General features: G+C 45.4%; 1 protein-coding gene across 1 annotated transcript in view; it reads left to right on the top strand.

Annotated features, from left to right (window-relative positions):
- The first annotated feature begins 395 nt into the window (after positions 1-395).
- BLMH (bleomycin hydrolase) overlaps positions 396-27,804 on the top strand; it is a 32,453-nt gene continuing 5,044 nt past the window's right edge. Inside the window, exons 1-11 of the mRNA XM_060756700.2 lie at positions 396-533; positions 3,088-3,285; positions 4,878-4,987; positions 7,970-8,108; positions 8,418-8,506; positions 10,101-10,193; positions 16,229-16,384; positions 16,502-16,660; positions 16,755-16,822; positions 18,486-18,603; positions 22,473-22,542. Coding sequence (XP_060612683.2) covers positions 518-533; positions 3,088-3,285; positions 4,878-4,987; positions 7,970-8,108; positions 8,418-8,506; positions 10,101-10,193; positions 16,229-16,384; positions 16,502-16,660; positions 16,755-16,822; positions 18,486-18,603; positions 22,473-22,542 — 1,216 coding nt within the window. The 5' untranslated portion in view covers positions 396-517. The remainder of the gene's footprint in view (positions 534-3,087; positions 3,286-4,877; positions 4,988-7,969; positions 8,109-8,417; positions 8,507-10,100; positions 10,194-16,228; positions 16,385-16,501; positions 16,661-16,754; positions 16,823-18,485; positions 18,604-22,472; positions 22,543-27,804) is intronic.

Genomic DNA, 27,804 nt, shown 5'->3' with positions numbered 1-27,804 from the left:
TGTGTGCATATATATATATATTTATATATATATATGGTGTGTATGTATGTGATATATGGTGTGTATGTATGTGTGTGTGTGTGTGTGTATATATATATATATGGTGTGTGTGTATATACATGGTGTGTATGTATGCATGTGTGTGTATATATATATATATATATAAAAATATGGATTGTATGTGTATGTGTATATATATATATGGAGTGTATGTGTGTGTGTATATATATATATGGTGTATATGTATGTGTATGTATGGGTGTGTATATATATATATATATATGGTATGTATAGATACAGATAGATGATAGGGATGGTAGAGAATCAAATTCGTGGCGTCCCCTTTAAGAGACTCTCTGCTCCGAGAGAGAGAGAGAGAGAGCGAGCGAGCGCGTCCCCCTTTTGTCCCTCCCGGCTCCCCGTCGCGGGCCAGGCGGGCTTCCTGCTTCCGAGGCCATATAAAAGCGGCTTCCGGTGCCGCTGCCCGGCTCTTCTTTGGCTCTTCTCCGCCTCCACCATGAGCAGCTTCCCAGGTGCAGCGGGGGACAGGGGGCAGCGGGACCCCAGGCAGGCAGGCAGGCAGGCAGGGAGGGAGGGAGGGAGGGAGGGAGGGAGGGACTCTGGGCATGTGCAGAGGGCCGCCCCTTCCCCTTCCCCTTCCCCACCCGCAGGAGGGAGGGATGCCGTGTAGGCCGAGGAGGAGAGGGGCCCCTGAGCATGTGCAGAGGGCCTCCAGGGAGGGGAGGGGGGGGCCCTCACCTTCTTTCCCCCTCTTCCCCTCTCCTTGGTCCTGAAGGGCTCCTGAGCACGAGCAGAGTGCCTTTGTGTCTTCTGCATTGGGAAGAGACAGGCACAGGAAGCAAGAGCAACACATTCTTCCCCAAAACAGGGTGACCTTATCCCTTGAGAAGACCCTGCAAGGTTCAAAATTAAGATAACTAGCCTATTCTGAATCTGTTCTCTCTGCTTTATTCTCTTCTTCTCTCCTCCTACTTTATTCTTTCGTTCCTCTCCTTTCTTCTCTTCTTTTCTCTCCTTCCCTTCTTCTTCTTTAGTCTTATTCTCTCCTACTTTATTCTCTCGTTCTCGTCCTCCACTTCATTCTCTTCTCTCCTACTTTATTCTCTTCTTCTCTCCTTCCCTTCTCTTATCCTATTCATCTCCTTTCTTCTCTTCTTTTCTCCCCTTCTACTTTATTCTCTCGTTCCTCTCCTTTCTTCTCTTCTTTTCTCTCCTTCCCTCCTTCTTCTTTAGTCTTATTCTCTCCTACTTCATTCTCTCATCCTCGTCCTCCACTTCATTCTCTTCTCTCCTACTTTATTCTCTTCTTCTCTCCTTCCCTTCTCTTATCCTATTCATCTCCTTTCTTCTCTTCTTTTCTCTCCTTGCCTCCTTCTACTTCAGTCTTATTCTCTCCTACTTTATTCTCTCGTTCTCGTCCTCCACTTCATTCTCTTCTCTCCTACTTTATTCTCTTCTTCTCTCCTTCCCTTCTCTTATCCTATTCATCTCCTTTATTCTCTTCTTTTCTCTCCTTGCCTCCTTCTACTTCAGTCTTATTCTCTCCTACTTTATTCTCTCGTTCCTCTCCTTTCTTCTCTTCTCTTCTTTTCTCTCCTTCCCTTCTTCTTCTTTAGTCTTATTCTCTCCTACTTCATTCTCTCGTTCTCATCCTCCACTTCATTCTCTTCCTGACTGTGAGAGCCGTTCAGCAGTGGAACTCTCTGCCCCGGAGTGTGGTGGAGGCTCCTTCTTTGGAAGCTTTTAAGCAGAGGCTGGATGGCCATCTGTCAGGGGTGATTTGAATGCAATATTCCTGCTTCTTGGCAGAATGGGGTTGGACTGGATGGCCCAGGAGGTCTCTTCCAACTCTTTGATTCTATGATTCTCTCCTTTATTCTCTTCTTCTCTCCTTCCCTTCTCTTATCCTATTCATCTCCTTTATTTTCTTCTTTTCTCTCCTTCCCATCTTCTACTTCAGTCTTATTCTCTCCTACTTCATTCTCTCGTTCTCGTCCTCCACTTCATTCTCTTCTCTCCTACTTTATTCTGTTCTTCTCTCCTTCCCTTCTCTTATCCTATTCATCTCCTTTATTCTCTTCTTTTCTCTCCTTGCCATCTTCTACTTCAGTCTTATTCTCTCCTACTTTATTCTCTCGTTCTCGTCTTCCACTTCATTCTCTTCTCTCCTTCTACCTTAATATCTTATTCTCTCCTTCCCTTCTCCTTTATTCTCTTCTCCCCTTCCCTTCTCTTACTACCTTCATCTACTTTATTCTATCCTTCGCTTCTCCTTTCTTCTCTTCTTTTCTCCCCTTCCCTTCTTCTACTTTAGTCTTATTATCTCCTACTTTATTCTCTTGTTGTCTCCTTCCACTTTATTCTCTTGTTCCCTTCCTCTTCTTTATTCTCTCCTCTCCTGCTGCCTTATTATCTCCTTCCCTTCTCCTTTATTCTCTTCTTCTTTACTTTATTCCCTTCTTCTCTACTTCCATTCTCTTTCTCTTACTTTATTCTCTCATCTCATCCTCCACTGAATCTATTCTCTTCTCTCTACTTTATTCTCTTCTACTTTATTCTCTTCTTCTCTCCTACTTTATTCTCTCGTCCCCTTCCTCTCCTTAATTCTCTTCTTTTCTTTCCTTCCCTTCTTTTACTTTAGTCTTATTCTCTCCCACTTTATTCTCTTGTTCCCTTCCTCTTTATTCTCTTTTCTCCTTCTACTTTATTCTCTTCTTCTCTTCTACTTTATTCTTATTCCCTCCATTCCTTCTTCTACTTTATTTTCTTTTCTCCTACTTTATTCTCTCCTTCCCTTCCTGTCCTTCTCTCCTTCCCTTCTTCTACCTTATTCTCTCCTTTTACTTTATTCTCTCCTTTCCTTCCTCTACTTAATTCTCACAACAACCTTGCAAGGGAGTTTCCCATTTGAGCCTATTTCCTGGCCCTACCTTCCTTCCTTCCTTCCAAGGAAACCTCACACCTGTTTGTTACTAACCTGGTTTTATTTGGAAGGTGGATGGCAAATCGGCTATTTCGAGTGCTGCCAATTCAACTTACAGTCTGCCGTGTTTTGTTTCCGGACAGGGTTAAGCCTGAAGAAAGCCGAAGCTTTCACCCTCAGCCTGAAAGCGGAGCCGCGGTACCACTTGGCCCAAAATGTGGCCACCTGTGGGGATCCGCTGGAGCTGTGCCTGGAGCGGAGCGTGGTGCAAGACACCCTCCAGGTGTTCCAACACGCCATACCTGCCGAGGGCAAACCTGTCACCAACCAGAAAAACTCAGGTAAGGAGGAGGACGCACCTCCTTATACCTGGCTGGCTCTTCATAGCTTTTCAAACTGTGTAGTTATTAGGTTGTTGTAAGTTTTTTGGGTTATCTGGCCATGTTACAGAAGCATTCTCTCCAAACGTTTCACCTGCATCTGTGGCAGGCATCCTCAGAGGTTGTGACTATAGTTATTAAGGCTTTGGGTTCCAGTCCTGGGAGGAAAAGCAGTATACTATTACTACTAGAAGTAGTAGTAACAACACAAGTCACAATAACAATAGATGAAAGCTAATTCCAGCTCTTCTGGAAGATTTATTAAATTTATATCTTTTTTCATTTTGTGTCAGAAGCGACTTGAGAAACTGGCCATCTGCAAGGACGTTTCCCAGGGGACGTTTCCCCAAAGTCGCTTCCGATGGGAGAGAATTGGCCGTCTTCAAGGACGTTGCCCAGGGGATGTTGCCCGGAAGTCGCTTCTGGTGTGAGAGAATTGGCCGTCTGCAAGGACGTTGCCCAGGGGATGTTGCCCGGAAGTCGCTTCTGCTGTGTGAGAATTGGCCGTCTGCAAGGACGTTGCCCAGGGGATGTTGCCCGGAAGTTGCTTCCGGTGTGAGAAAATTGGCCGTCTGCAAGGACGTTGCCCAGGGGATGTTGCCCGGAAGTCGCTTCTGGTGTGAGAGAATTGGCCGTCTGGAAGGACGTTGCCCAGGGGGCGTTACCTGGAAGTTGCTTCCGGTGTGAGAAAATTGGCCGTCTGCAAGGACATTGCCCAGGGGATGTTGCCCAGAAGTCGCTTCTGGTGTGAGAGAATTGGCCGTCTGCAAGGACGTTGCCCTGGGGATGTTACCCGGAAGTTGCTTCTGGTGTGAGAGATTTGGCAATCTGGAAGGACGTTGCCCAGAAGTCGCTCTGGTGTGAGAGAATTGGCCGTCTACAAGGACGTTGCCCAGGGGATGTTGCCCGGAAGTCGCTTCCAGTATGGGAGAATAGGCCGTCTGCAAGGACGTTGCCCAGGGGATGTTGCCCGGAAGTCGCTTCCGGTGTGAGAGAACTAGCTGTCTGGAAGGACGTTGCCCGGAAGTCGCTTCTGGTGTGCGAGAATTGGCTGTCTGGAAGGACGTTGCCCAGAAGTCACTTCTTGTGTGAGAGAATTGGCCGTCTGGAAGGACGTTGCCCGGAAGTCGGTTCTGGTGTGAGAGAATTGGCTGTCTGCGAGGATGTTGCCCAGGGGACGTTGCCCGGATGTCACTTCTGGTGTGAGAGAATTGGCCATCTGCAAGGATGTTGCCCAGGGGGATATTTATATCCCGCCTTTCTCAAGCCCGAGGGCGACTTGAGGCGGCTTACAAACTCCGGACGACCTCACCCACAGCGTGCACTCTGCCGCAATCTATCAAAACCCAAAGCCTTCCCTAGATTAAAAAAGGTCCTGCCTGGTGGTGGAAGAACAACAACAGGGAGGGAGCTGACTGGACTTCCTGGAAAGGGAAATTGCACAATTAGGGAGTGTGTTGCCGCTAGTCCTCATTGCACAACACTTTGGAGACATCTTGGCTTGGAGCATTTCCCCTCTGCTTCTGTTTTGATTGATTGTTCTCTTTCTTCAGGCCGCTGCTGGATCTTCTCCTGCCTGAACGTGATGCGCCTTCCATTCATGAAGAAGCTCAACATCGAGGAGTTTGAGTTCAGCCAGGCCCATCTCTTCTTCTGGGATAAGGTTGGCGTGCAGAAACTTTCCTTCTCCCAGCAAAAATGTCGTAGGTTGTTCGCGCTGCCTGGCCATGTTCCAGAAGCATTCTCTCCTGATGTTTCTCCTGCATCCATAGAAGGCATCCTCAGAAGTTGTGAAGTCTTGTAAACAAGAGGAACGGATATAGAACCATAGTTACAAAATACACCCAAGGGACAGCCAGTCCAACCCCAATTATGCCACATAGGAGTACACAACAACAATAGGAATGTCGTGAATTTTCCAGGCTGTTTGGCCATGTTCCAAAAGCATTCTCTCCTGATGTTTCTCCTGCATCTATGGCAGGCATCCTTAGAGGTTGTGAGGTTTTGTAAACAAGAGGAACGGAGATACAACCATAATTACAAAAGACACCCAAGGGCCAGCCAGTCCAACCCCAATTATTCCACGTAGGAGTACACAACAACAACAGGATTGTTGTGAGTTTTCCAGGTGTCTGGCCATGTTCCAAAAGCATTCTCTCCTGACGTTTCTCCTGCATCTATGGCAGGCATCCTTAGAGGTTGTGAGGTTTTGTAAACAAGAGGAACGGAGATACAACCATAATTACAAAAGACACCCAAGGGCCAGCCAGTCCAACCCCAATTATTCCACGTAGGAGTACACAACAACAACAGGATTGTTGTGAGTTTTCCAGGTGTCTGGCCATGTTCCAAAAGCATTCTCTCCTGACGTTTCTCCTGCATCTATGGCAGGCATCCTTAGAGGTTGTGAGGTTTTGTAAACAAGAGGAATGGAGACAGAACCATAGTTACAAAAGACACCCAAGGGCCAGCCAGTCCAACCCCAATAGTGCCACGTAGGAGTACACAACAACTACTGGATTGTTGTGAATTTTTCAGGCTGCCTGGCCATGTTCCAGAAGCATTTTCAGGGTGCCTGGCCATGTTTCAGAAGCATTCTCTCCTGACATTTCGCCTGCATCTATGCCAGGCATCCTCAGAGGTTGTGAGGTCTGTTGTTGTTGTTATGGGTGGTACTGTGTGTCTGTGCCTTCAAGTTGGCTTATGGCAACCTCATGGATTTCAGTGATCGACAGGTGTGGTCTTCCCAGTTCCCCTAAAATAGATCAGATGGCACTTGGATTCCTTGGTGGCCTCCCATCCAATTCTTAATCAGGACTTTCTCTGCTTAGCTACTCTGGTCCTTCTAGGAAGGACATTTCAGAGCCTGGGAGCAGCTGCTGAGAAGGCCCTGTGAGCGGGAGGCTGAACCAATGTGAAATAATGATGTTGTATAAATAATCATCAGGCATTTACATAATTTGGAATACAAATCACAGCTTTGTAGCTTTATTTCTGGTGTGGAAAGAGGGCACGGGCGGCAAAGGGATTGTGGGGAGCCGTGGCGCTTCTCCCATCATGACGGAATTTGCTGATGGAGTGATACCTTTGGCAGAAGGAAGTAACTTCTCCGTACACCCTGTAATTACTCTTTCCAACTTGCAGCCACAAGATTTGTGGTGATAGTTGCAGAGAAAGGGTTAGCTCCAGGGGGTTGGAAGGCTGACAGCTGGAGGAACATTGAAACACAGAGACGCGTTGGGAGGAAGCCTGCCTCTTAATCAAGGCCTCGCCAAGACAATCTGACATCCCGCACATACATCTCTCCAAACATTTCAATAATACCCCCCTATAGTAAAGGTAAACGTTTCCCCTGACATTAAGTCCAGTTGTGTCAATTTCTGGGAGCTAGTGGTCAAAATAATGCATCCACCTTTGTAACTCCTCAACAGATGGCAGTACTGGTGTACGACAAGTACTGGCTTGTTCAGTAGACTCTCCTCTACAGTTCCATTTTGGCAGGAAGCCTTAGCATTGAACGGTTGTGGTGTTAAAGTACAAAATATGGAACCCTGTGCAGACGGTCGGTCAATGTGACTTAAGCAACGTGCAGTCACTGAATTCTTGACAGCAGAAGGTGTCCCCTCAATATCTTTAAACTTACTCGCCCAATGATGCACAGTACTCACATCAACACAATCACCATAAACAGCTTGCATTCTCTGATGAATCTCCTTTGGGGTGACACCTTCTGCTGTCAAGAATTCAATGGCTGCACGTTGCTTAAGTCACATTGACCGACCGACTGCGCAGGGTTTCATACTTCGCACTTTAACAACTCAACCGTTCAATGCTAAGACTTCCTGCTAAAATGGAACTGTTGAGGAGAGTCTACTGAACAAGCCAGTACCTGCCATGTACGTTGCTTAAGTCGCATTGACTGGCCGTCTGCACAGGGCTCCATACTTCGCACTTTAACAACACAACCGTTTAATGCTAAGGCTTCCCACCAAAATGGAACTGTTGAGGAAAGTCTACTGAAAAAGCCAGTACCTGCCACGTACATTGCTTAAGTTGCATTGACTGACCATTTGCACAGGTTTCATACTTCGCACTTTAACAACACAACTGTTCAATGCTAGGGCTTCCCGCCAAAATGGAACTGTAGAGAAGAGTCTACTGAACAAGCCAGTACCTGCCGCATACCAGTACTGCCATCTGTTGAGGAGTTACGAAGGTGGAGGCATTACTTTTCATTCAACCCTGATATATATGCGCCACACACATATATTCATATACACCGCAACGCATGTCAGGGGACAGCTAGTAATAAAATAAAATCACAATAACTAAACACTGACCTGTAACTATAAATTAAAATCATTAAACAAGTACTGGGGATAAAGCTTCAGTGGAGACCCCTTTTCCCCATGATGATAATCCCGGATGAGCCTCCAAGAACACGATAGACATGTTGTATTGACAGTTTTGTCAGTTGCGGAGCACTTGTGAATCTTCCTTGACTAAAGTGAAATCCAGATTTCTCTCATTTGATGTCTCACCCCTGTGGGATTAACATAACTAGGGGTTGTTTGTAAGTCGGATGCTTGTAACTGTATATAGAGTAATCACCCCAGCGTTGTGTTTTGTCTACTTTTAATCCCAGGTGGAGCGCTGTTACTATTTTCTGGACGCCTATGTGAAGACGGCGAAGAATGAGCCTGTGGACAGCCGGCTGGTGCAGTTCCTGCTGGCCAATCCTTGCAGTGATGGTGGACAATGGGATATGCTGGTCAACCTAATTGGTAAGAAGGCGGCAAGCAGACAAGAAAAACCAAATCAGGTTTGTTAGCACTGATTGATAAGGTCATGCCAAAATTTCCAGCCATCACCTGAGATGGTGTCGGAATCCAACCCAGGCCATTCAGCCAGCAGTTGCGATTCTCCTTTCCTACGCCAAAGGGAGAGAGAAGTAAATAGAAGTAAATAGCGTGGAGTGCCCTGCCCCACTCTTGGACAATATGTCCTTAATCTAAAATCAGCTCAGGTTGTGCTGGGGCAGAATGCTCCTTCCGTCCCTCGCTGATCGCCTTTGAACGCTTGTTGCTTTGCAGAGAAACATGGCGTCGTGCCCAAGAAACTTTTCCCCGAGTCCTTCACCACCGAGGCTTCCAGGCGGATGAATGAGATCCTGAACTACAAGGTAATGGAGGCGGAGCGGAAGAGTGGGATAGACGCACTCCTGAACGCGATTCCAACAAGAGGGGGTTACATAATAATAATAATAATAATAATAATAATCTGTATAAATAAAAAGATAATGTTCATTTGTGGGATTAACATAACTCAAAAACCACAGGATGAATTGACACCAGATTTGGACACAATAGACCTCTCAGGCCAACGAGTGACCATCAGTCATAAAAAGACTGAAAAACGCAGTGGAAGGGACTTAAAAAGCCAAAAAAGCAAAAAGATGCTACAGCGCATGCGCAAAACCACAGATATATACGCAAACGCACATATATACACATATGCACAAATATATACACACATAACTCAAAAACCACTGGATGAATTGACACCAGGTTTGGACATAAGACACCCCTCAGGCCAACAAGTGACCATCACTCATAAAAACACTGGAAAACACAGCAGAAGGGACTTTAAAAAGCAAAAAAATTACATTACAACACACACGCAAAACATATATACACACATATATACATACATATATGCATACACACACAAAACACATACACAGAAAGAAGGGAGGAAGGAAGGAGGAAGAGAAGGAAGTAAAGAAGGGTAGAGAAGGAGGGAAGGAGAGAAAGAAGGAAAGGAAGAAAGGTAGAGAGGAAGGAGGGAGAGAAAGAGGGAAGGAAAAAATGATAGAGAAGGAAGGAGGGAGAGAAAGAGGAGGAGGAAAGGAGAGAAGGAAGGAAAGAAAGAAAGGTAGAGAGGAAGGAGGGAGAGAAGGAGGAGGGAAGGAGAGAAGGAAGGAAAAAAGGATAGAGAAGGAAGGAGGGAGAGAAAGAGGAAGAGAAGGAGGGAAGGAGAGAAGGAAGGAAAGAGAGAAGGAGGGAGAGAAAGGGAAGGAGAGAAAGAAGGGAAGGAGGGTAGAGAAGGAAGGAGGGAGGGAAGGAAGGAGATAAAGAAGGAAAGAAAGAAGGGTAGAGAAGGAGGGAGAGAATGAAATAAAAAAGTGAAAGAGGGAGGGAAGGATGGAAGGAAGGAAAGAAACAAGGAAGGATGGAACCAAAGAGCAAAGGAAGCAAGAAAAGAAACAGGTAGAGAAGGAAGAAAGAAGAAGGGAAAGAAAAAGAGGGAAGGAAGGAAAGAGCGAGGGAGGGAAGGAAGGAAGGAAGGAAGGAGAGAAAGAAAGAAGGAGAAAAAGAGGGAGGGAAGGTTGGCCACAGCAACGCGTGGCAGGTACAGCTAGTCTATATATATATAAATGTAATGTTCGTTTGTGGGATTAACATAACTCAAAAACCACTGGACGAATTGACACCAAATTTGGACAGAATATGCCTAACAACCCAATGAGTGACCATCACTCAATACTTGACATTTGGGAGTTGTAGTTGCTGGGATTTATAGTTCAGCTACAATCACAAAGCATTCTGAACTCCACCAACGATGGAATTGAATCAAGCTTGGCACACAGGACTTCCAAGACCAACAGAAAACAGTAGAAGGGTTTGGTGGAGGAGCATCGCTTCAATGCTGGCGGTCTTTGCTTCTTCCAGCACGCTCTTTAGAATAACTCTGAACTTCTCTATTTTTCCAAACAGATGCGGGAGTATTGCCACCGGCTACGCAACATGGTGGAGACCGGATGCAACGAGGATGAGCTCTGTGCGGCCAAGGACGCCATGATCGAAGAGGTGAGGTGTAGGTTTAGTGAAACCGTCATAAATAGTGTAGGTCAAAGGTCGGTAAAGGTTTTCCCCTGACGTTAAGTCCAGTTGTGTCCGACTCGTGCTCATTTCCATTTCTAAGCCCAAGAGCCGGCATTGTCCATAGACACCTCCAAAGTCATGTGGCCAGCATGACTGCATGGAGCGCCCTTACCTTCCCTATTGATCTACTCACATTTGCATGTTTTGGAACTGCTAGGTTGGCAGAAGCTGGGCCTAACAGACTATGTTATCATCGGCATATTGGAATTCTATAACTGATGTTGTTGTGACCTTGGCTTTGGCTTTCAGTCTGTTGAGGTTAAATAACTTGCTGTCTGGCCGATAATCCAGTTGAAAACAGATAATTTGGATTTCATATAGCAGTGTAGATGGAGCAAGAGAGCGTTGTTACCTTCCCACCGAAACAGTACCTATTGATCTACTCACATTTGCATGTTTTGGAACTGCTAGGTTTGTCAGACGCTGGGCCTAACAGTGGGAGCTCACCCTGCTCCCCGGAATCCAACCTGTGACCTTTTGGTCAGCAAGTTCAGCAGCTCAGCAGTTTAATCTGCTGCACCACTGGGGGCTCCCAAGCTAAAGGTGTTCCGCTGACATTAAGTCCAGTTGAGTCCAACTCTGGGGCTCTGGTGCTCATCTCCATTTCTAACTGCTAGGTTGGCAGGAGCTGGGGCTAACAGCGGGAGCTCACCCCGCTCCCCGGATTCTAAGCTGAAGAGCCGGCGTTGTCCTTAGACGCCTCCAAGGTCATGTGGCAACTGGCATGACTGCATGGAGTGCCATTACCATCCCTATTGATCTATTCCCATTTGCATGTTTTGGAATTGCTAGGTTGGCAGAAGCTGGGGCTAACAGTGGGAGCTCACCCTGCTCTTCAGATTCAAACCAGCGACCTTTTGGTCAGCAAGTTCAGCAGTTCGGCAGTTTAATCTGCTGCGCCACTGGGGGCTCCCAAGCTAAAGGTGTTCCACTGACATTAAGTCCAGTCGAGTCCAACTCTGCGACTCTGGTGCTCATCTCCATATCTAAGCATAAGAGCTGCCGTTGTCCGTAGACACCTCCAAGGTCATGTGGACTGCATGGAGTGCCGTTACCGTCCCTATTGATCTACTCCCATTAGCATGTTTTGGAACTGCTAGGTTGGCAGAAGCTGGGGCTAACAGTGGGAGCTCACCCCCGCTCTTCAGATTCGAACTGGTGATCTTTTGGTCAGCAAGTTCAGCAGCTCAGCAGTTTAATCTGCTGCGCCACTGGGGGCTCCCAAAGTAAAGGTGTTCCGCTGACATTAAGTCCAGTCGAGTCGGACTCTGGGACTCTGGTGCTCATCTCCATATCTAAGCATAAGAGCTGCCGTTGTCCGTAGACACCTCCAAGGTCATGTGGACTGCATGGAGTGCCGTTACCGTCCCTATTGATCTACTCCCATTTGCATGTTTTGGAACTGCTAGGTTGGCAGAAGCTGGGGCTAACAGTGGGAGCTCACCCCGCTCTTCAGATTCGGACCGGCGACCTTTTGGTCAGCAAGTTCAGCAGCTCAGCGGTTTACTCAATAAATAGAGTACATGGCGTGAAACTTTTAGTGTCCATGGAGGGTGAGCTACATACTGTTGTTGAGAGGTATCTGTGTCCTCCTGCGCATCGAGAATATTTAGTTGCCATGCCTTTGTTGACTATCAAGCAGTGCTGAAATAATCATTTTGGGGTATTTTTAGTTTTGGGAGTTCTCTTTCTCGTGGTGGGATTTCCTGGTCTTGTGTTGACCAGATGTGTGAACCGGGATGCCACGCCAGGGGGCAGCAAAGGCAATGCAAATGGCTTGGCGTTTTTGCACCATTGGTTTTTGCATGCCGAGCCTCTTGCCTATTCTCTCCTTCCATGTAATCTTGGGGAACGATCTGGTCCCAGAGGCAAGCGAGCGAGCACTCCATGCTTTGCTGACTTGGACCGTCCAGCTCATTCGCTGCTATGTATTATTTATTGGAAGTACACGTTCGTCCTCTGTCCGTCCAATGTACACTAAAACACAGTTTGTGTACAGTTTGATCTAATCAGTTCAGCAAGGATGCCCCCGTCCCTTGCTACTGCACATGTGCCCATTCGCCTGGCCTCTTGGGGTGAGAAAATCCTGTATCCGTTACTTCTGGACTGTTCTCTGACCTACAAGAAGCACTGTTTGACTATCAAGCAAAAGTGGACGCTAGAAACAATATCATACGAGAGCGGACCAGCACAACCTGGGGATCACAACCAGACACAGTGAAGACATCGGCCCTTGTGCTTTGCTACTCTGCTGCTGAGTATGCATGCCCAGTGTGGAACACATCTCACCAGCTTGTCAATATCTCTCTTCAATTGTGGTGGCCAGAATATAATATAATGTACTTACTTACATAGGCGATCCCTCGTTGTCTGAGGGTAATTCTCCAGGGTGGGTCCGTAGGTGACTGTGGAGCCCTATTCTTGATCTGCATCTTCTTCCACAGTGAGGGCATCGGTTTCCAGGTGGAAGGCGGTCTCGATCAAGGTTGGCTTGACCCGCCTTCCTCTTGGCACGTTTCTCTCTTTTGCCCTCCATTCGTGCCTCTTCAAATTCTACAGCACTGCTGGTGACAGCTGACCTCCAGCTGGAGCGGTCAAGGACCAGGGCTTCCCAGTGTCTATGCCAGAGTTTTTAAGGTTGGCTTTGAGCGCATCTTTAAATATCTTTTCCTGTCCACCAATATTATGTTTCCTGTTCTTGAGTTTGGAGTAGGGCAACTGCTTTGGACAACGGTGGTCAGGCACCTGGATAACCATCAACTCCAGCGGAGTTGATGGTGGAGGACCATCACTTCAATGCTGGTGGTCTTTGCTTCTTCCAGCACGCTGACATTTGTCCGCTTGATTTCCCAAGAGATTTGCAGGATTTTCCGGAGGCAGCGCTGATGGAATCATTCCAGGAGTTGCATGTGACATCTGTAGACAGTCCACGTCTCGCAGGCGTATAGCAGGGTTGGGAAGACAATAGCTTTATAAACAAGCACGTTAGTATGTTCCGGTCCTCATAGAATCAAAGAGTTGGAAGAGACCTCCTGGGCCATCCAGTCCAACCCCCTGCCAAGAAGCAGGAATATTGCATTCAAATCACCCCTGACGGATGGCCATCCAGCCTCTATTTAAAAGCTTCCAAAGAAGGAGCCTCCACTACACTCCGGGGCAGAGAGTTCCACTGCTGAACGGCTCTCACAATCAGGAAGTTCTTCCTGATGTTCAGATGGAATCTCCTTTCTTTCCTCAAACTCTCTCTGCTTCATTCGGAAAAATGCTGCACTTGCAGAGCTCAGGCGATGTTGTATTTCAGTGTCAATGCTGACTTTGGTGGAGAGGTGGCTGCCAAGGGAGCAGAAACGGTCAACGTTTTCTAATGTCACACCATTAAGCTGTATCTCTGGCATTGGAGGGGGATTGTCCGGTGACTGCTGGAAGAGCACTTTGGTTTTCTTGATGCTAAATCAGCATGCTCAATGTGGAACACATCTCACCACGCTAAACTTAGCTTTCAGTGCCATTTTGCCTCATTCAGTACATAACAGTATATGTTGTATGTCAGCCTGTGATTGTGTCTAATGATCAGGTTGCTTTGCATGATGGGAATGACAATGTTGTTCATGTTCAAGTTGATTCCTCTGATGGGAATGGGGGTGCTGTTCATGAAGGTGTTCCCGAAGGAAATGGGGATGATAGTCTGTTTCCTGGGCCTAGTTATAGGAATGTGGGGCCTGAATGCAGTTCAGTTGATGGCTTAGACAGGCTTGTGTTGCTGCAAAGCGATCCTCAAGGTCTTGAGCCTGAGCTGCTGTCCAGGATCAGTTATCTCGAGGGGCAGATTTTAATGAAGCCTTTTAGCCAGCAGAGACAAACAAATCAGAAACTAAGGTGCTCAACCAGATTAGAGCAGAAGCAAGTAGAGAAACCAAAACTAAGGACAAATCCACTCCTAGCTGTTTGGGAAACAAAGTAGATATACAGTGCCAAGTAGGGAGTCTAGCTTCAGACGAAGCAATGTTGGATACACAAATAGTTCTCCATGCCATGTTCCTCGGCCTTGGTCTTTGCTTGATTCTTGTTTAAGTGCCTTTGCTGTTGTTTTTGTCTTTGAAATCAAGACCCTGGTTTAATGGACTTTCTTGGAGCTGTTTCTCTGTGGATTTATTGCTCTTTTAACTTCTTATCAATTGGGTTTGCCATTTTATTGTGGATTACTTTTACTGCTTTGGCTTTTACTATCTTCAATAAACTGCTTGCTATTTTAACTCAACTGTGTGGTGTCGGGAGTCAGAGGGAATCCTGCTCTGGAGTTATTATTATTTTTATTTATCGTGTCATCAGCAACCATACCATTGTATTATATTTCTAACAGAACAAAACAAACACACAGATTTTTAAAAAAACAAAAACACAGATTTTGCAAACTTGGTAGTTGATTAAATGTCCTTTGACCAGTAGCTGGCCCCTTGGAGTGCCTCTGGTGTTGCCGCAAGAAGGTCCTCCATGGTGCATGTGGCAGGGCTCAGGGCGCATTGCAGCAGGTGGTCAGTGGTTTGCTCTTCTTCCCCGCACTCGCATGCCGTGGATTCCACCCCGTAGCCCATTTCTTAAGATTGGCTCTGCATCTCGTGGTGCCAGAGTGCAGTCTGTTCAGCGCCTTCCAAGTCACCCAGTCTTCTGTGTGCCCAGGGGGGAGTCTCTCATTTGGTATCACCCATGGATTGAGGTGCTGCGTTTGGGCCTGCCACTTTTGGACTCTCGCTTGCTGAGGTGTAACAGCGAGTGTCTCTGTAGATCTAAGAAAACTATGTCTTGATTTAATCATTGACGTGCTGGCTGATACCCAAACAGGGGATGAGCTGGAGATGTCTCTGCCTTGGTCCTTTCACTATTGGCTGCCACTTCCCGGCGGATGTCAGGTGGTGCAATACCGGCTAAGCAGTGTAATTTCTCCAGTGGTGTAGGGCGCAGACACCCTGTGATAATGCGGCATGTCTCATTAAGAGCCACATCCACTGTTTTAGCGTGGTGAGATGTGTTCCACACTGGGCATGCATACTCAGCAGCAGAGTAGCATAGCGCAAGGGCAGATGTCTTCACTGTGTCTGGTTGTGATCCCCAGGTTGTGCCAGTCAGCTTTCGTATGATATTGTTTCTAGCACCCACTTTTTGCTTGATGTTCAGGCAGGGCTTTTTGTAGGTCAGAGCACGGTCCAGAGTGACTCCCAGGTATTTGGGTGCGCTGCAATGCTCCCGTGGGATTCCTTCCCAGGGAATAATCCTCAGAGCTCGGGATGCTTGTCTGTTCTTAAGGTGAAAGGCACATGTCTGTGTTTTAGATGGATTAGGAATCAGTTGGTTTTCCCTATAATAGGCAGTAAGAGCACCTAGAGCTTCGGAGAGCTTCTGTTCAACCATCTCAAAGCTCCCTGCTTGAGTGGTGATGGAGTACTCTGGAGTACAACAGCACTTAATGAGAGATCATAGAATACTAGAGTTGGAAGAGACCTCATGGGCCATCCAGTCCAGCCACCTGCCAAGAAGCAGGAAAATTGCATTTAAAGCACCCCCGACTGCAATTTTCCTTCTTCTTGGCAGGGGGTTGGACTGGATGGCCCATGAGGTCTCTTCCAACTCTAGGATTGTATGATCTCTCATTAAAAAGGAAGAGAGACGAGGAACAGGAGCAAAGGAAACTGGAACACTGGCTTGTCTATACTGTCGTACTCCAGAGCAGGATTCCCTCTGACTCCCAACACCACACAGTTGAGTTAAAATAGCAAGCAGTTTATTGAAGGTAGTAAAGGCCAAAGCACTAAAAGAAATCCACAGTAATAAGGCAAATCCAATTGATAGGAAGTAAAAAGAGCAATAAATCCACGCCATGCTAGAATGTTTTAACGTAACACAAAAATGAATAGAGTCATGACCAGTTGAAGGCCAGAACTTGGTGTTTTCTTTCCTCCTTCCAGGTCTTCAGAGTGGTCACCATCTGCCTGGGCAGCCCCCCAAAGACGTTCACTTGGGAGTATTACGACAAAGAGAAGAATTACCACAAAATCGGCCCCATCTCCCCTCTGGACTTCTATAAGGAGCACGTCAAGCCCCTCTTTGACATGGAGAGCAAGGTCGGCCATGGCCATAACTCAAAGCCCGCAACAATAAGCCACTGGGACGTCGATGCAGTCCAAAGTGGAGAGCAATATCTCTTTCCAATATAGCCTTTCTCCTTTGTTGACGCACAGGTCTGCCTGGTGAACGACCCTCGGCCCAAGAACGAGTACAACCGTCTCTACACGGTGGAGTATTTGGGGAACATGGTTGGTGGGAGGAAGACCCTCTACAACAACCAGCCCATCGACCTGCTCAAGAGAGTGGCGGCAGCATCCATTCGTGACGGAGAGGTTTGACCTTTTTGCTTGCTCTTCTTCTCCATTCCCTGGTTCTCTCGCAACCTTTGGGGGTCTTGAATTCGGGACCCTCCTTCTCTCTCTTTAGGCAGTTTGGTTCGGATGTGACGTCGGGAAGCACTTCAACAGCAAACTGGGCATCAATGACATCAATATGTAAGTTGTGGGCAAAGCATCCTTTTTATTATTAGTATTATTATTATCATTATAAACCAGTCCTTGTGATAACAAAGAGCACACTGGTCCATTATTATTATTAGTGGGTTCTTGAGTTAACTCTTGGTTGAGTTAACCAAGAATACACTGGCCTACTACTACTACTACTACTATTAGTAGTAGTATTGGGTCCTTGAGTTAATTGAGAGTGCACTAGTCCATTATTATTATTATTATTATTATTATTATTAATGTGTTCTTGAGTTAACCAAGAATACACTGGCTTATTATTATTATTAGTATTAGTATTAGTATTGGGTCCTTGAGTTAATTGAGAGTGAACTGGTCTATTATTATCATTATTATCATTATTATTAATGGGTTCTTGAGTTAACCAAGAATACACTGGCCTATTATTATTATTATTATTATTATTATTATTATTATTACTAGAAGTAGTAGTATTGGGTCCTTGAGTTAATTGAGAGTGCACTGGTCTATTATTATTATTATTATTATTATTATTATTATTATTAATGGGTTCTTGAGTTAACCAAGAATACACTGGCCTATTATTACTATTAGTAGCACTAATAGTAGTAGTATTGGGTCCTTGAATTAATTGAGAGTGCACTGGTCTATTATTATTATTATTATTATTATTAATGTGTTCTTGAGTTAACCAAGAACACACTGGACTATTATTATTATTATTATTATTAGTAGTAGTAGTAGTATTGGGTCCTTGAGTTAATTGAGAGTGCACTGGTCTATTATTATTATTATTATTATTATTATTATTATTATTAATGGGTTCTTGAGTTAACCAAGAACACACTGGCCTATTATTATTATTTGTAGTAGTATTAGTATTAGTATTGGGTCCTTGAATTAATGGAGAGTGCACTGGTCTATTATTATTATTATTATTATTATTAGTAGTAGTAGTAGTAGTAGTAATAGTATTAGTATTGGGTCCTTGAGTTAATTTATAGTGCACTGGTCTATTATTATTATTATTATTAATAATAATAATAATAATAATAACCAAGAACCCACCCGCCTATTATAATTATTAGTACTTGTATTACTATTAGTATTAGTATTGGGTCCTTGAGTTAATTGAGAGTGCACTGGTCTATTATTATTATTATTATTATTATTATTATTATTATTATTGGGTTCTTGAGTTAACCAAGAATACACTGGCCTGTTGTTGTTGTTGTTGTTGTTGTTGTTGTTGTTGTTGTTGGTAGTAGTAGTAGTAGTAGTATTGGTATTGGGTCATTTAGTTAATTTAGAATGCACTAGTCTATTACTACTACTACTACTACTACTACTACTACTAATAATAATAATAATGGGTTCTTGAGTCAACCAAGAATACACTGGCCTATGATGATGATTGTGATGATGATGATGATGATGATTGGGTCCTTGAGTTAACTGAGACTACACTACGCTATTTTGAGGATTCTGGGAGTTGTAGTCTTGGAAGAGACCGCGTGGGCCATCCAGTCCAATTCCATTCTGCCAAGAAGCAGGAAAATCACGTTCAAAGCACCCCTGGCTGATGGCCATCCAGCCTCTGTTGAAAAGCCTGGAGCAGGGAGTTCCACTGCTGAACAGCTCTCTCTTACAGTCTTTTCTGCAACCCCTGTAGATTTAATCATGAGCTGCTCTTCGGTGTCTCAGTCAAGACATTGAAGAAGGACGAACGCCTCATCTTTGGGGACTCCATGATGACTCACGCCATGGTCCTGACCGCATTCAGCGAGGAGGTAAGTGTAAGAAGGGTTCATTCCGACCAAATAGTAAAGGTAAAGGTTTCCCCTGACATTAAGTACCGTTGTGTCCAACTCTAGGACTCTGGTGCTCATCTCCATTTCTAAGCCAAAGAGCTGGCGTTGTCCATAGACACCTCCAAGGTCATGTGGCCAGCATGACTGCATGGAGCACCGTTACCTTCCCGCCAAAATGGGATCTATTGATCTACCCACACTTGCATATTTTTGAACTGCTAGGTTGGCAGGAGCTGGGGCTACTAGCGGGAGCTCACCCCACTCCCCGGATTTGTATTGTTGACCTTTCGGTCAGCAAGTTCAGCAGCTCAGCGGTTTAACCCACTGCACCACTAGGGGGCAAGATACTAAAGTAATTTTATTTATCATATCAGGAGCAAACCAAGTGTACAGTTGTAATGTAATTTTAAAAACCACAAAGTTTTAAAACTTGGCATTATATTAAATGTCCTTTGAGTAGTCGCTGGCCACTTGGAGTGACTCTGGTGTCGCTGTGAGAAGGTCCTCCATTGTGCATGTGCATCATAGTAAGTGGTCTGTGGTTTGCTCTTCTAAGCACCCACATGTCATGGACTCCACTTCGTGGCCCCAGTTTTTAAGGTTGGCTCTGCACCTCGTGGTGATAGAGCGTATTCTGTTCAGCCCCTTCCAAGTCGCCCTGTCTTCTCTGTGCCCAGGAGGGAGTCTCTCATTTGGTATAGATTGAGGTTCCAGGTTTTAGCCTGCCACTTTTGTACTCTCACTTGCTGAGGTGTTCCAGCTAGTATCCCTGTAGATCTTAGACAGCTAATTCTTGATTCAAGGTGTTGACATGCTGGCTGATATCTGAACGGAGGATGGGCCGGAGATGTCTCATGAGTCTCCCATCTGGTATCAGGCGTGGATTGAGGCTCCAGGTTTTAGCCTGCCACTTTTGGACTCTTGCTTGCTGAGGGGTTCCTGCGAGTATCCCTGTAGATCTTAGCTAATTCTTGATTCAAGGTGTTGACATGCTGACTTTTATCTGAACGGAGGATGTGCTGGAGATGTCTCATGAGTCTCTCATCTGGTATCAGCCATGGATTGAGGTTCCGAGTTTTAGCCTGCCACTTTTAGACTCTTGCTTGCTGAGGCGTTCCTGCGAGTATCCCTGTAGATCTTAGCTAATTCTTGATTCAATGTGTTGACATGCTGGCTGATGTCTGAACGGAGGATGGGCCGGAGATGTCTCATGAGTCTCCCATCTGGTGTCAGCCATGGATTGAGGTTCCAGGTTTTAGCCTGCCAGTTTTGGACTCTCACTTGCTGAGGTGTTCCTGCGAGCATTCCTGTAGATCTTAGACTGCTAATTCTTGATTCAAGGTGTTAACATCCTGGCTGATTTCTGAACGGAGGATGGGCCGGAGATGTCTCATGAGTCTCTCATCTGGTATCAGCCATGGATTGAGGTGCTGGGTTTTAGCCTGCCACTTTTGGACTCTTGCTTGCTGAGGTGTCTCTATAGACTAAAGTAATTAAAAGCAAGATGGTATTTGGGGGACCCTTCCAACTTTGGGACTAAAATAATCCTTAGAGTTGGAAGGATTTCATGCTAATCCATGCTAATCAAGGTGGCCATGGCTCCACTCAATGTGGGCGAATTTCCGAAGGACCTCCAGTTGTCCAGGCCCTTTTGGAAAAACTCCAGAGAAGAATACAAAAATAAAACAATGCTTGGGTTGAAAAGGATGCTCAGAAATAGCTAAACCCACAACACAGCTGGGAAGTGGCTTGTCTGAACCTCTGGAGGCTCAAAGGAAGCCTAGGAAGATTATGAAGTCTAATACTACAACGCCTGGGAGAGGCAGGTATTACATTGGGATTGTTTTGTTTTTAAATACCTGCTGTGCAAGCTGATTTTTCCCCCTTTGCTTTGCAAGAACTGCAATTTAATTTTCTTTCCCTGAAAAGAGACATTTTAATCCTTGCCAATGTTTGAAGGCTGCTTGATCCAGTTTTCAGAGCTTGGAATATAATTCCTTGCAGAAATTCCACCTCCAATTTGCCTGGTTTTGGACCTTTGGCTGAAGCAGAAATGCCGTTGGGAATTGGAGTCCATAAGAGCAAACAGTTTGAAGTTGTGGTCACTCAGTTGCCTATCACAAGGACTTTGTGGGTTCGGGTGGTCTCCCATTTATGGTGATTCTTTGCAGGTCAAAAGGTCCAAATATGGTCCATTCGCCTGGAAAGTCATCTTGCAGGATTCCTTCTTGGGAAGAGTCCCATGCACTTTAGCATTTGGGGGCTTCCAGAGGGATACAAATGCCCTTTGTGGTCAACAGATGGGCAACCAAGAAGCCTAAAGGTCTGGAAACCAAGACCTATGAGGAATCATTTAGGGAGTTGAGCATGTTTGGCTTGGAGAAGAATGAGATGTGACATGTAAGCCACCTTGAAATCTTTGAAAGATGCCAGGGAGCCAGTTGGTTATTTGGGTTGCTGTGAGTTTTCTGGGCTGCCTGGCCATGTTACTATATTATTGTATTATACTAGTATTATACTACTATTATATTGTTATTCTACTATTATACTATATTATTATAATTCTATTGTAATATTATATTGTTATTATATTATACTATTCTTACAATATTATACTATTATTATTATTATATTATATTATTATAATATTATTGTACTTATATTATTATACTATTATTATACTACTATTATATTTTTATTATACTATTATACTATATTATTATTCTATTATAATATTATATTATTATGTACTATTCTTATAATAATAGTATATTATTATTATATTATTGTACTTATTATACTATTATTATACTACTATTATATTAGTTACATTATTATTATTATTATTATTATTATTATTATTGGGTTGCTGTGAATTTTCTGGGCTGCTTCGCCATGTTATTATATTATTATATTATACTAGTATTATACTACTATTATATTTTTATTATACTATATTATTATGATTATTATATTATATTGTTATTATTATATTATACTATTTTATAATATTATACTATTATTATAACAATATTATATTATTATAATAATATTATAATAATATTGTACTTATATTAATATACTATTATTATACTATTATATTATTGCTCTATTATTATTATTATTATTATTATTATTATTGGGTTGCTGTGAGTTTTCTGGGCTGCCTGGCCATGTTCCAGAAGCATTCTCTCCTGATGTTTTGCCCACATCTATGGCAGGCATCCTCAGAGATTGAGAGGTCTGTCGGAAACTAGGAAAATGGAGTTTATATATCTATGGAATGATGTCCAGGGTGGGAGAAGGAACAACATTCAAAAACAGGGAAACTCCAGACAAGAAACCATCAGCGACAGCTAATTACCTCTAGGCAAAGGATTCCCCTATGCAGTAAGAAGCCACACCTTGAAAACTGCTAGGCCATTCAATGCTACCTCCAACAGACAAGAGTTCTTTCTCCCACCCTGTGAGGTCTGTTGGAAACTAGGAAAGTGAATTTATCTATCTATCTATCTATGGAATAATCCAGGGTGGAAGAAAGAACTCTTGTCTGTTGGAGGCAAGTGTGAATGTTGCCATTTGCCACCTTGATTAGCATTTAATAGCTTTTCAGCTCCAAGATCTGGCTGCTTACTGCCTGGGGGAATCTTTTGTTGGGAGGTGATTAGCTGTCCCTGATTGTTTCTTGTCTGGAGTTCCCCTGTGTTTGAGTTTTACTGCCAACTCTACATACAGTTCTGTGATCTCTCTCCGGAATACTTCTATTTCTCTCTCCTGTAAATGTGCATTATTCCAAGTTTAAGTGTGGAGTGAGGCGTTTCTTTACCTCCACATTTTTGCCTTTTCAGGAAGACAAAGAGGGCAGCTTTGAAAAATGGCGTGTGGAGAACTCCTGGGGAGAAGAACGTGGAAACAAAGGTAAGGCGTTCCTTAGACCCGGACTTTTGTTTCACCTTCGGGGGTTTACCTCCTGCAAAGTATGGGCAAAGGTATTGCCAAAGGCTTTCATGGGTTGCTGTGAGTTTTCCGGACTGTCTGGTCATGTTCCAGAAGCATTCTCTCCTGATGTTTCTCCTACATCTATGGCAGGCATCCTCAGAGGTTGTGAGGTCTGTTGGAAACTAGGAAAATTGGGGGTAATAAACCTGTGGAATAATGTCCAGGGTGGGAGAAAGAACTCTTGTCTGTTGGAGGTAGGTCTGAACGTTTCAATTGGCCACCTTGATTAGCATTTAATAGCTTTGCAGCATCAAGGTCTGGCTGTTTACTGCCATTATCTTTGAAATAATGTCCAGGGTGGGAGAAAGAAATCTTGTCTGTTGGAGGTAGGCATCAATGTTTCAATTGGCCACCTTGATTAGCATTTAATAGCCTAGCAGTTTCAAGTTGTGGATTCTTACTGCCTGGGGGACTCCTTTGTTGGGAGGTGTTAGCTATTCTTGATTATTTCTTGTCTGGAGTTCCCCTGTTTTTTTAGTGCAACCATGAAAATGAACAAAATCTGGTTATCAGTATTAAACAAAACTCTAAAATCATAACAGTAAACAAAGAACAGGGGAACTCCAGACAAGAAACAATCAGGGACAGCTAATCACCTCTCAACAAAGGATTCCCCCAGGCAGTAAGAAGTCATAAGTGAAACATCAGGAGAGAATGCTACCAGTATTAAACCACTCTAAAATTATAACAGTAAATAAAGACAGGGGAACTCCAGACAAGAAACCATCAGGGACAGCTATAGATATAGATATTCCACAGATATACAAACTAGTTTCCAACAGACCTCCCAACCTCTGTGGATGCCTGCCATAGATGTGGGTGAAACGTCAGGAGAGAATGCTTCTGGAACATTACAACAACCCTATGGGCAAACGTTTGGAGGAGGGGATCCAAGATTTGGGGTCCTTCCATCCAAAGGGTGGATCATTGACCCTGAGCGGCGTTTCCTGCCTCCACGCTCCTGTTAATTACCCCGGGGTCATAAGGCAGAGATTAGACAAATCCCAGGATGGAGGTTTTATGGCAGAGCGCAAAGAGAAGGCCAGAGCCCAGCACACAAAGGCTGTCGCTAATTGCCTCGCATTCCTCGTGCGCTCGATGTAATCGCATTTCCAGTGAGAAAAGTTCATTCACCTTTGTGAAGAAAATACAACAACAGAAGGGTGACTTCTGTGGTCGCTCCTTTCAGAGCCAGAGAAGGAAGTAACTGGCCCAATTTCTAGGATCACAATTCCCATCAGTCCTAGTCAGGGATTCTGGGGGCCATCGTCTACTATCATGCAGTTGGTATGAGGCGCCCCCGGTGGCACAAAGGGTTACACCCTTGTGCTGGCAGGACTAAGACCAACAGGTCAGAATAGGGGGAGAGTGCAGATGAGCTCCCTCTGTCAGCTCCAGCTCCCCATGCAGGGACATGAGAGTAGCCTCCCACAAGGATAATACAACATGAAAACATCCAGGCAACATCCCCTGGGCAACGTCCTTGCAGACAGCCTCTTCTGGGCAATGTCCCCTGGGCAACGTCTTTGCAGACAACCATTTCTGGGCAATATCCTTGCAGACAGCCAATTCTGGGCAATGTCCTTGTAGACGGCCAATTCTGGGCAACGTCCCCTGGGCAACGTCCTTGCAGACAGCCAATTCTGGGCAATGTCCTTGCAGACAGCCAATTCTGGGCAACGTCCCCTAGGCAACGCCCTTGCAGATGGTCAATTCTGGGCAATGTCCTTGCAGACGACCAATTTTGGGCAACATCCCCTGGGCAACGTCCTTGCACATGGTCAGTTCTGGGCAACGTCCTTGTGGACGGCCAATTCTGGGCAACATCCCCTGGGCAACATCCTTGCAGATGGTCAATTCTGGGCAACGTCCTTGTGGACGGCCAATTCTGGGCAACATCCCCTGGGCAACGTCCTTGCAGACGGACAATTCTGGGCAACGTCCCCTGTGCAACATCTTTGAAGACGGCTAATTCTGGGCAATGTCCCCTGGGTAACGTCCTTGCAGATGGCCAATTCTGGGCAATGTCCCCTGGGCAACGTCCTTGCAGATGGCCAATTCTGGGCAATGTCCCCTGGGCAACGTCCTTGCAGACGGCCAGTTCTGGGCAACGTCCTTGCAAATGGCCAATTCTCTCACACCAGGAGCAACTTGCAGTTTCTCAAGTCACTCCTGACATAAAATAAAACTAAAACTAAATCCAGTTGGTTGCATGATTCCCACTGAGGGTGGGGAAATCACAACTTTCCAGATGTTTTTGGACTACATCTCCCATCACCCTTGCTGTTGACCATTTTAGCAGGAACTGATGGGAGTGTTGACATTCAGATCTGGCCTTTTGCAGACCTCAGTTCTGGTCAAGATGGAATTTGCTTCTCCAACGCTGAACTTCTTCTGTTTGTTCTGGGCCGGAGAGTTGACGGATGTTCAAGGCAGAGCTCATATTCTGTGGTTTGACGGTCAGAAGTTTACAAAAAATCCCATTTCCCCGTCTTTCCAAGCAGTGGCCTGGATGCGTCTTTGCATCAGATTTCAGCTTCTGATCTGGGGCTGGCTCTTCTGTGCTTTCAAGTCTTTGCTTGACCCAAAGATGAACCCATCCATCAGGGTTGACTTGACGTGCCTTCTTCCTCTTGGCATGTTTTTCCCCTTCGCCCTCTGTTTGTGTCTCTCCGAATTCCGCAGCACTGCTGGTCACAGCTGACTTCCAGTCAGAGCACTCAAGGGCCAGGGCTTCCCAGTTCTCTCTCTGTGTCTCTGCCACAATTTTTAGGCTTGGCTTTAAGCCCATCTTTCAATCCCTTTTCCTGTCCACCATCGTTACGTTTCCCGTTGGGAGTAGAGTCACTACTTTGGGAGACCGTGATCTTTGGGCATTCGGACAACGTGGCCATCAGTCCAGCGAAGTTCATGGCGGAGGAGCATCACTTCCATATTGGTGATCTTTGCTTCTACTTCCAGCAAGTCTGTAGACAGTTCACATTGAGTGCAACATCTGTAGACAGTCTACATTGAATACAACATCTGTACACAGTCCACGTTGAGTGTGACGTCTGCTCAGTTCACGTTGAGTGCAACACCTGTAGACAGTCCACGTTGAGTGTGACGTCTGTAGATAGTCCACATTGAGTGCGACATCTGTAGACAGTTCACGTTGAGTGCGAAGTCTGTAGATAGTCCACGTTGAGTGCGACGTCTGTAGACAGTCCATATTGAGTGCGACATCTGTAGACAGTTCACGTTGAGTGCGACGTCTGTAGACAGTCCATGTTGAGTGCGATGTCTGTAGACGGTCCAGGTTGAGTGCGACGTCTGTAGACGGTCCAGGTTGAGTGCGACGTCTGTAGACGGTCCAGGTTGAGTGCGACGTCTGTAGACAGTCCATATTGAGTGCGACATCTGTAGACAGTTCACGTTGAGTGCGAAGTCTGTAGATAGTCCACGTTGAGTGCGACGTCAGTAGACAGTCCATATTGAGTGCGACGTCTGTAGACAGTCCATGTTGAGTGCGATGTCTGTAGACGGTCCAGGTTGAGTGCGACGTCTGTAGACGGTCCAGGTTGAGTGCGACGTCTATAGACGGTCCAGGTTGAGTGCGACGTCTGTAGACAATCCACATTGAGTGCGACATCTGTAGACAGTTCACGTTGAGTGCGAAGTCTGTAGACAGTCCATATTGAGTGCGACATCTGTAGACAGTTCACGTTGAGTGCGAAGTCTGTAGATAGTCCACGTTGAGTGCGACGTCTGTAGACAGTCCATATTGAGTGCGACATCTGTAGACAGTTCACGTTGAGTGCGAAGTCTGTAGATAGTCCACGTTGAGTGCGACGTCTGTAGACAGTCCATATTGAGTGCGACGTCTGTAGACAGTCCATATTGAGTGCGACGTCTGTAGACAGTCCAGGTTGAGTGCGACGTCTATAGACGGTCCAGGTTGAGTGTGACGTCTGTAGACAGTCCACGTTGAGTGCGACGTCTGTAGACAGTCCATATTGAGTGCGACATCTGTAGACAGTTCACGTTGAGTGCGACGTCTGTAGACAGTCCACGTTGAGTGCGACGTCTGTAGGCAGTCCACAGTCGCATTCAAAGCACCCCCGACATATGGCCATCCAGCCTTTATTTATTTATTTATTTATTTGCAGTATTTATACAGGGTTAGTCAAAATGCATAGGCCAATAAGCCATTGTATTCCGCCCTTCTCACCCTGCAGGGGACTCAGGGCGGATTACAATGCACATATACATGGCAAACATTCAATGCCATTAGACATACAACATACATAAACAGACACAGGTCAGCCCAGCTTGGAGTGAGCTCCCGACCATTAATAGTCTAGCTTGCTGTTGACCTATGCAGCCTGAAAGACAGTTGCATCTGTCAAGGAGGGAATGTAGGTACCGCCTTATGGTTGATATATGCCATGCCAACCAGTTTCAGATAATTAAGGTGCAACAGCAGAAAAGGCAAATACAATGCATTCCATATTCGGATGCACAGGAAAGGCCGGTCCTCCCCTATTTATAGTCTTGGTTGGCCGCCCTGTTTTATTAGAGCGCTAAATATCCCGAGTTTTTGGAGTTGCCGTGGCAGTGCAAACACTCTCGCTCCCACGCTGTTGACCCGGCACCCCTGCTGTTAACCACAAGAGAGGAGCCTGAACCACGAGGGTTTAAAAATAGCCGGGCAAAAGGCGCTCGCCGGATTACAGGCATTCCTCAAAACTTGGCCTCGTCCAGCTTGCAGCGGCGTCCAAGCCTCCATCGGTCCCTTCTCGCTTTCTATTACAATAGCCAGAGATTAAGCCACGCATCGGGGGATTTGTTTCTGGAAAGGTAAAGTCAGGCTCTGGGCCCCAGGCAACTTTAATCCTAATTTAATCTCTCCGGTTCCTTTCACCAAGCAGGCAAAAACGGGTCCTCTGGCTAATGCCTTGCTCACAGCGTTCCCAAGGTCTCTCAAAACCTGCTTTCTGGAGCAGAACACTCCCGGTGGGGTCCAGGGGAAAAGGTCTCTCCCTGATGTTAAGTTTGGTTGTGTCTGACTCTGGGATTCCGGGGCTCATCTCCATTTCTAAGCCAAAGAGCCGGCGTTGTCCTTAGACACCTCAAGGTCATATGGTCGGCATTATCTTCCCTATTGACCTACTCACATTTGCATGTTTTCAAACTGCTAGG

Source organism: Anolis sagrei, chromosome 11 (assembly GCF_037176765.1).
Source record: "Anolis sagrei isolate rAnoSag1 chromosome 11, rAnoSag1.mat, whole genome shotgun sequence".
Classification (NCBI taxonomy): Eukaryota; Metazoa; Chordata; class Lepidosauria; order Squamata; family Dactyloidae; genus Anolis; species Anolis sagrei.
Note: the sequence above shows the minus strand (reverse complement) of the source record. Positions and strands in the feature narration are given on the sequence as shown.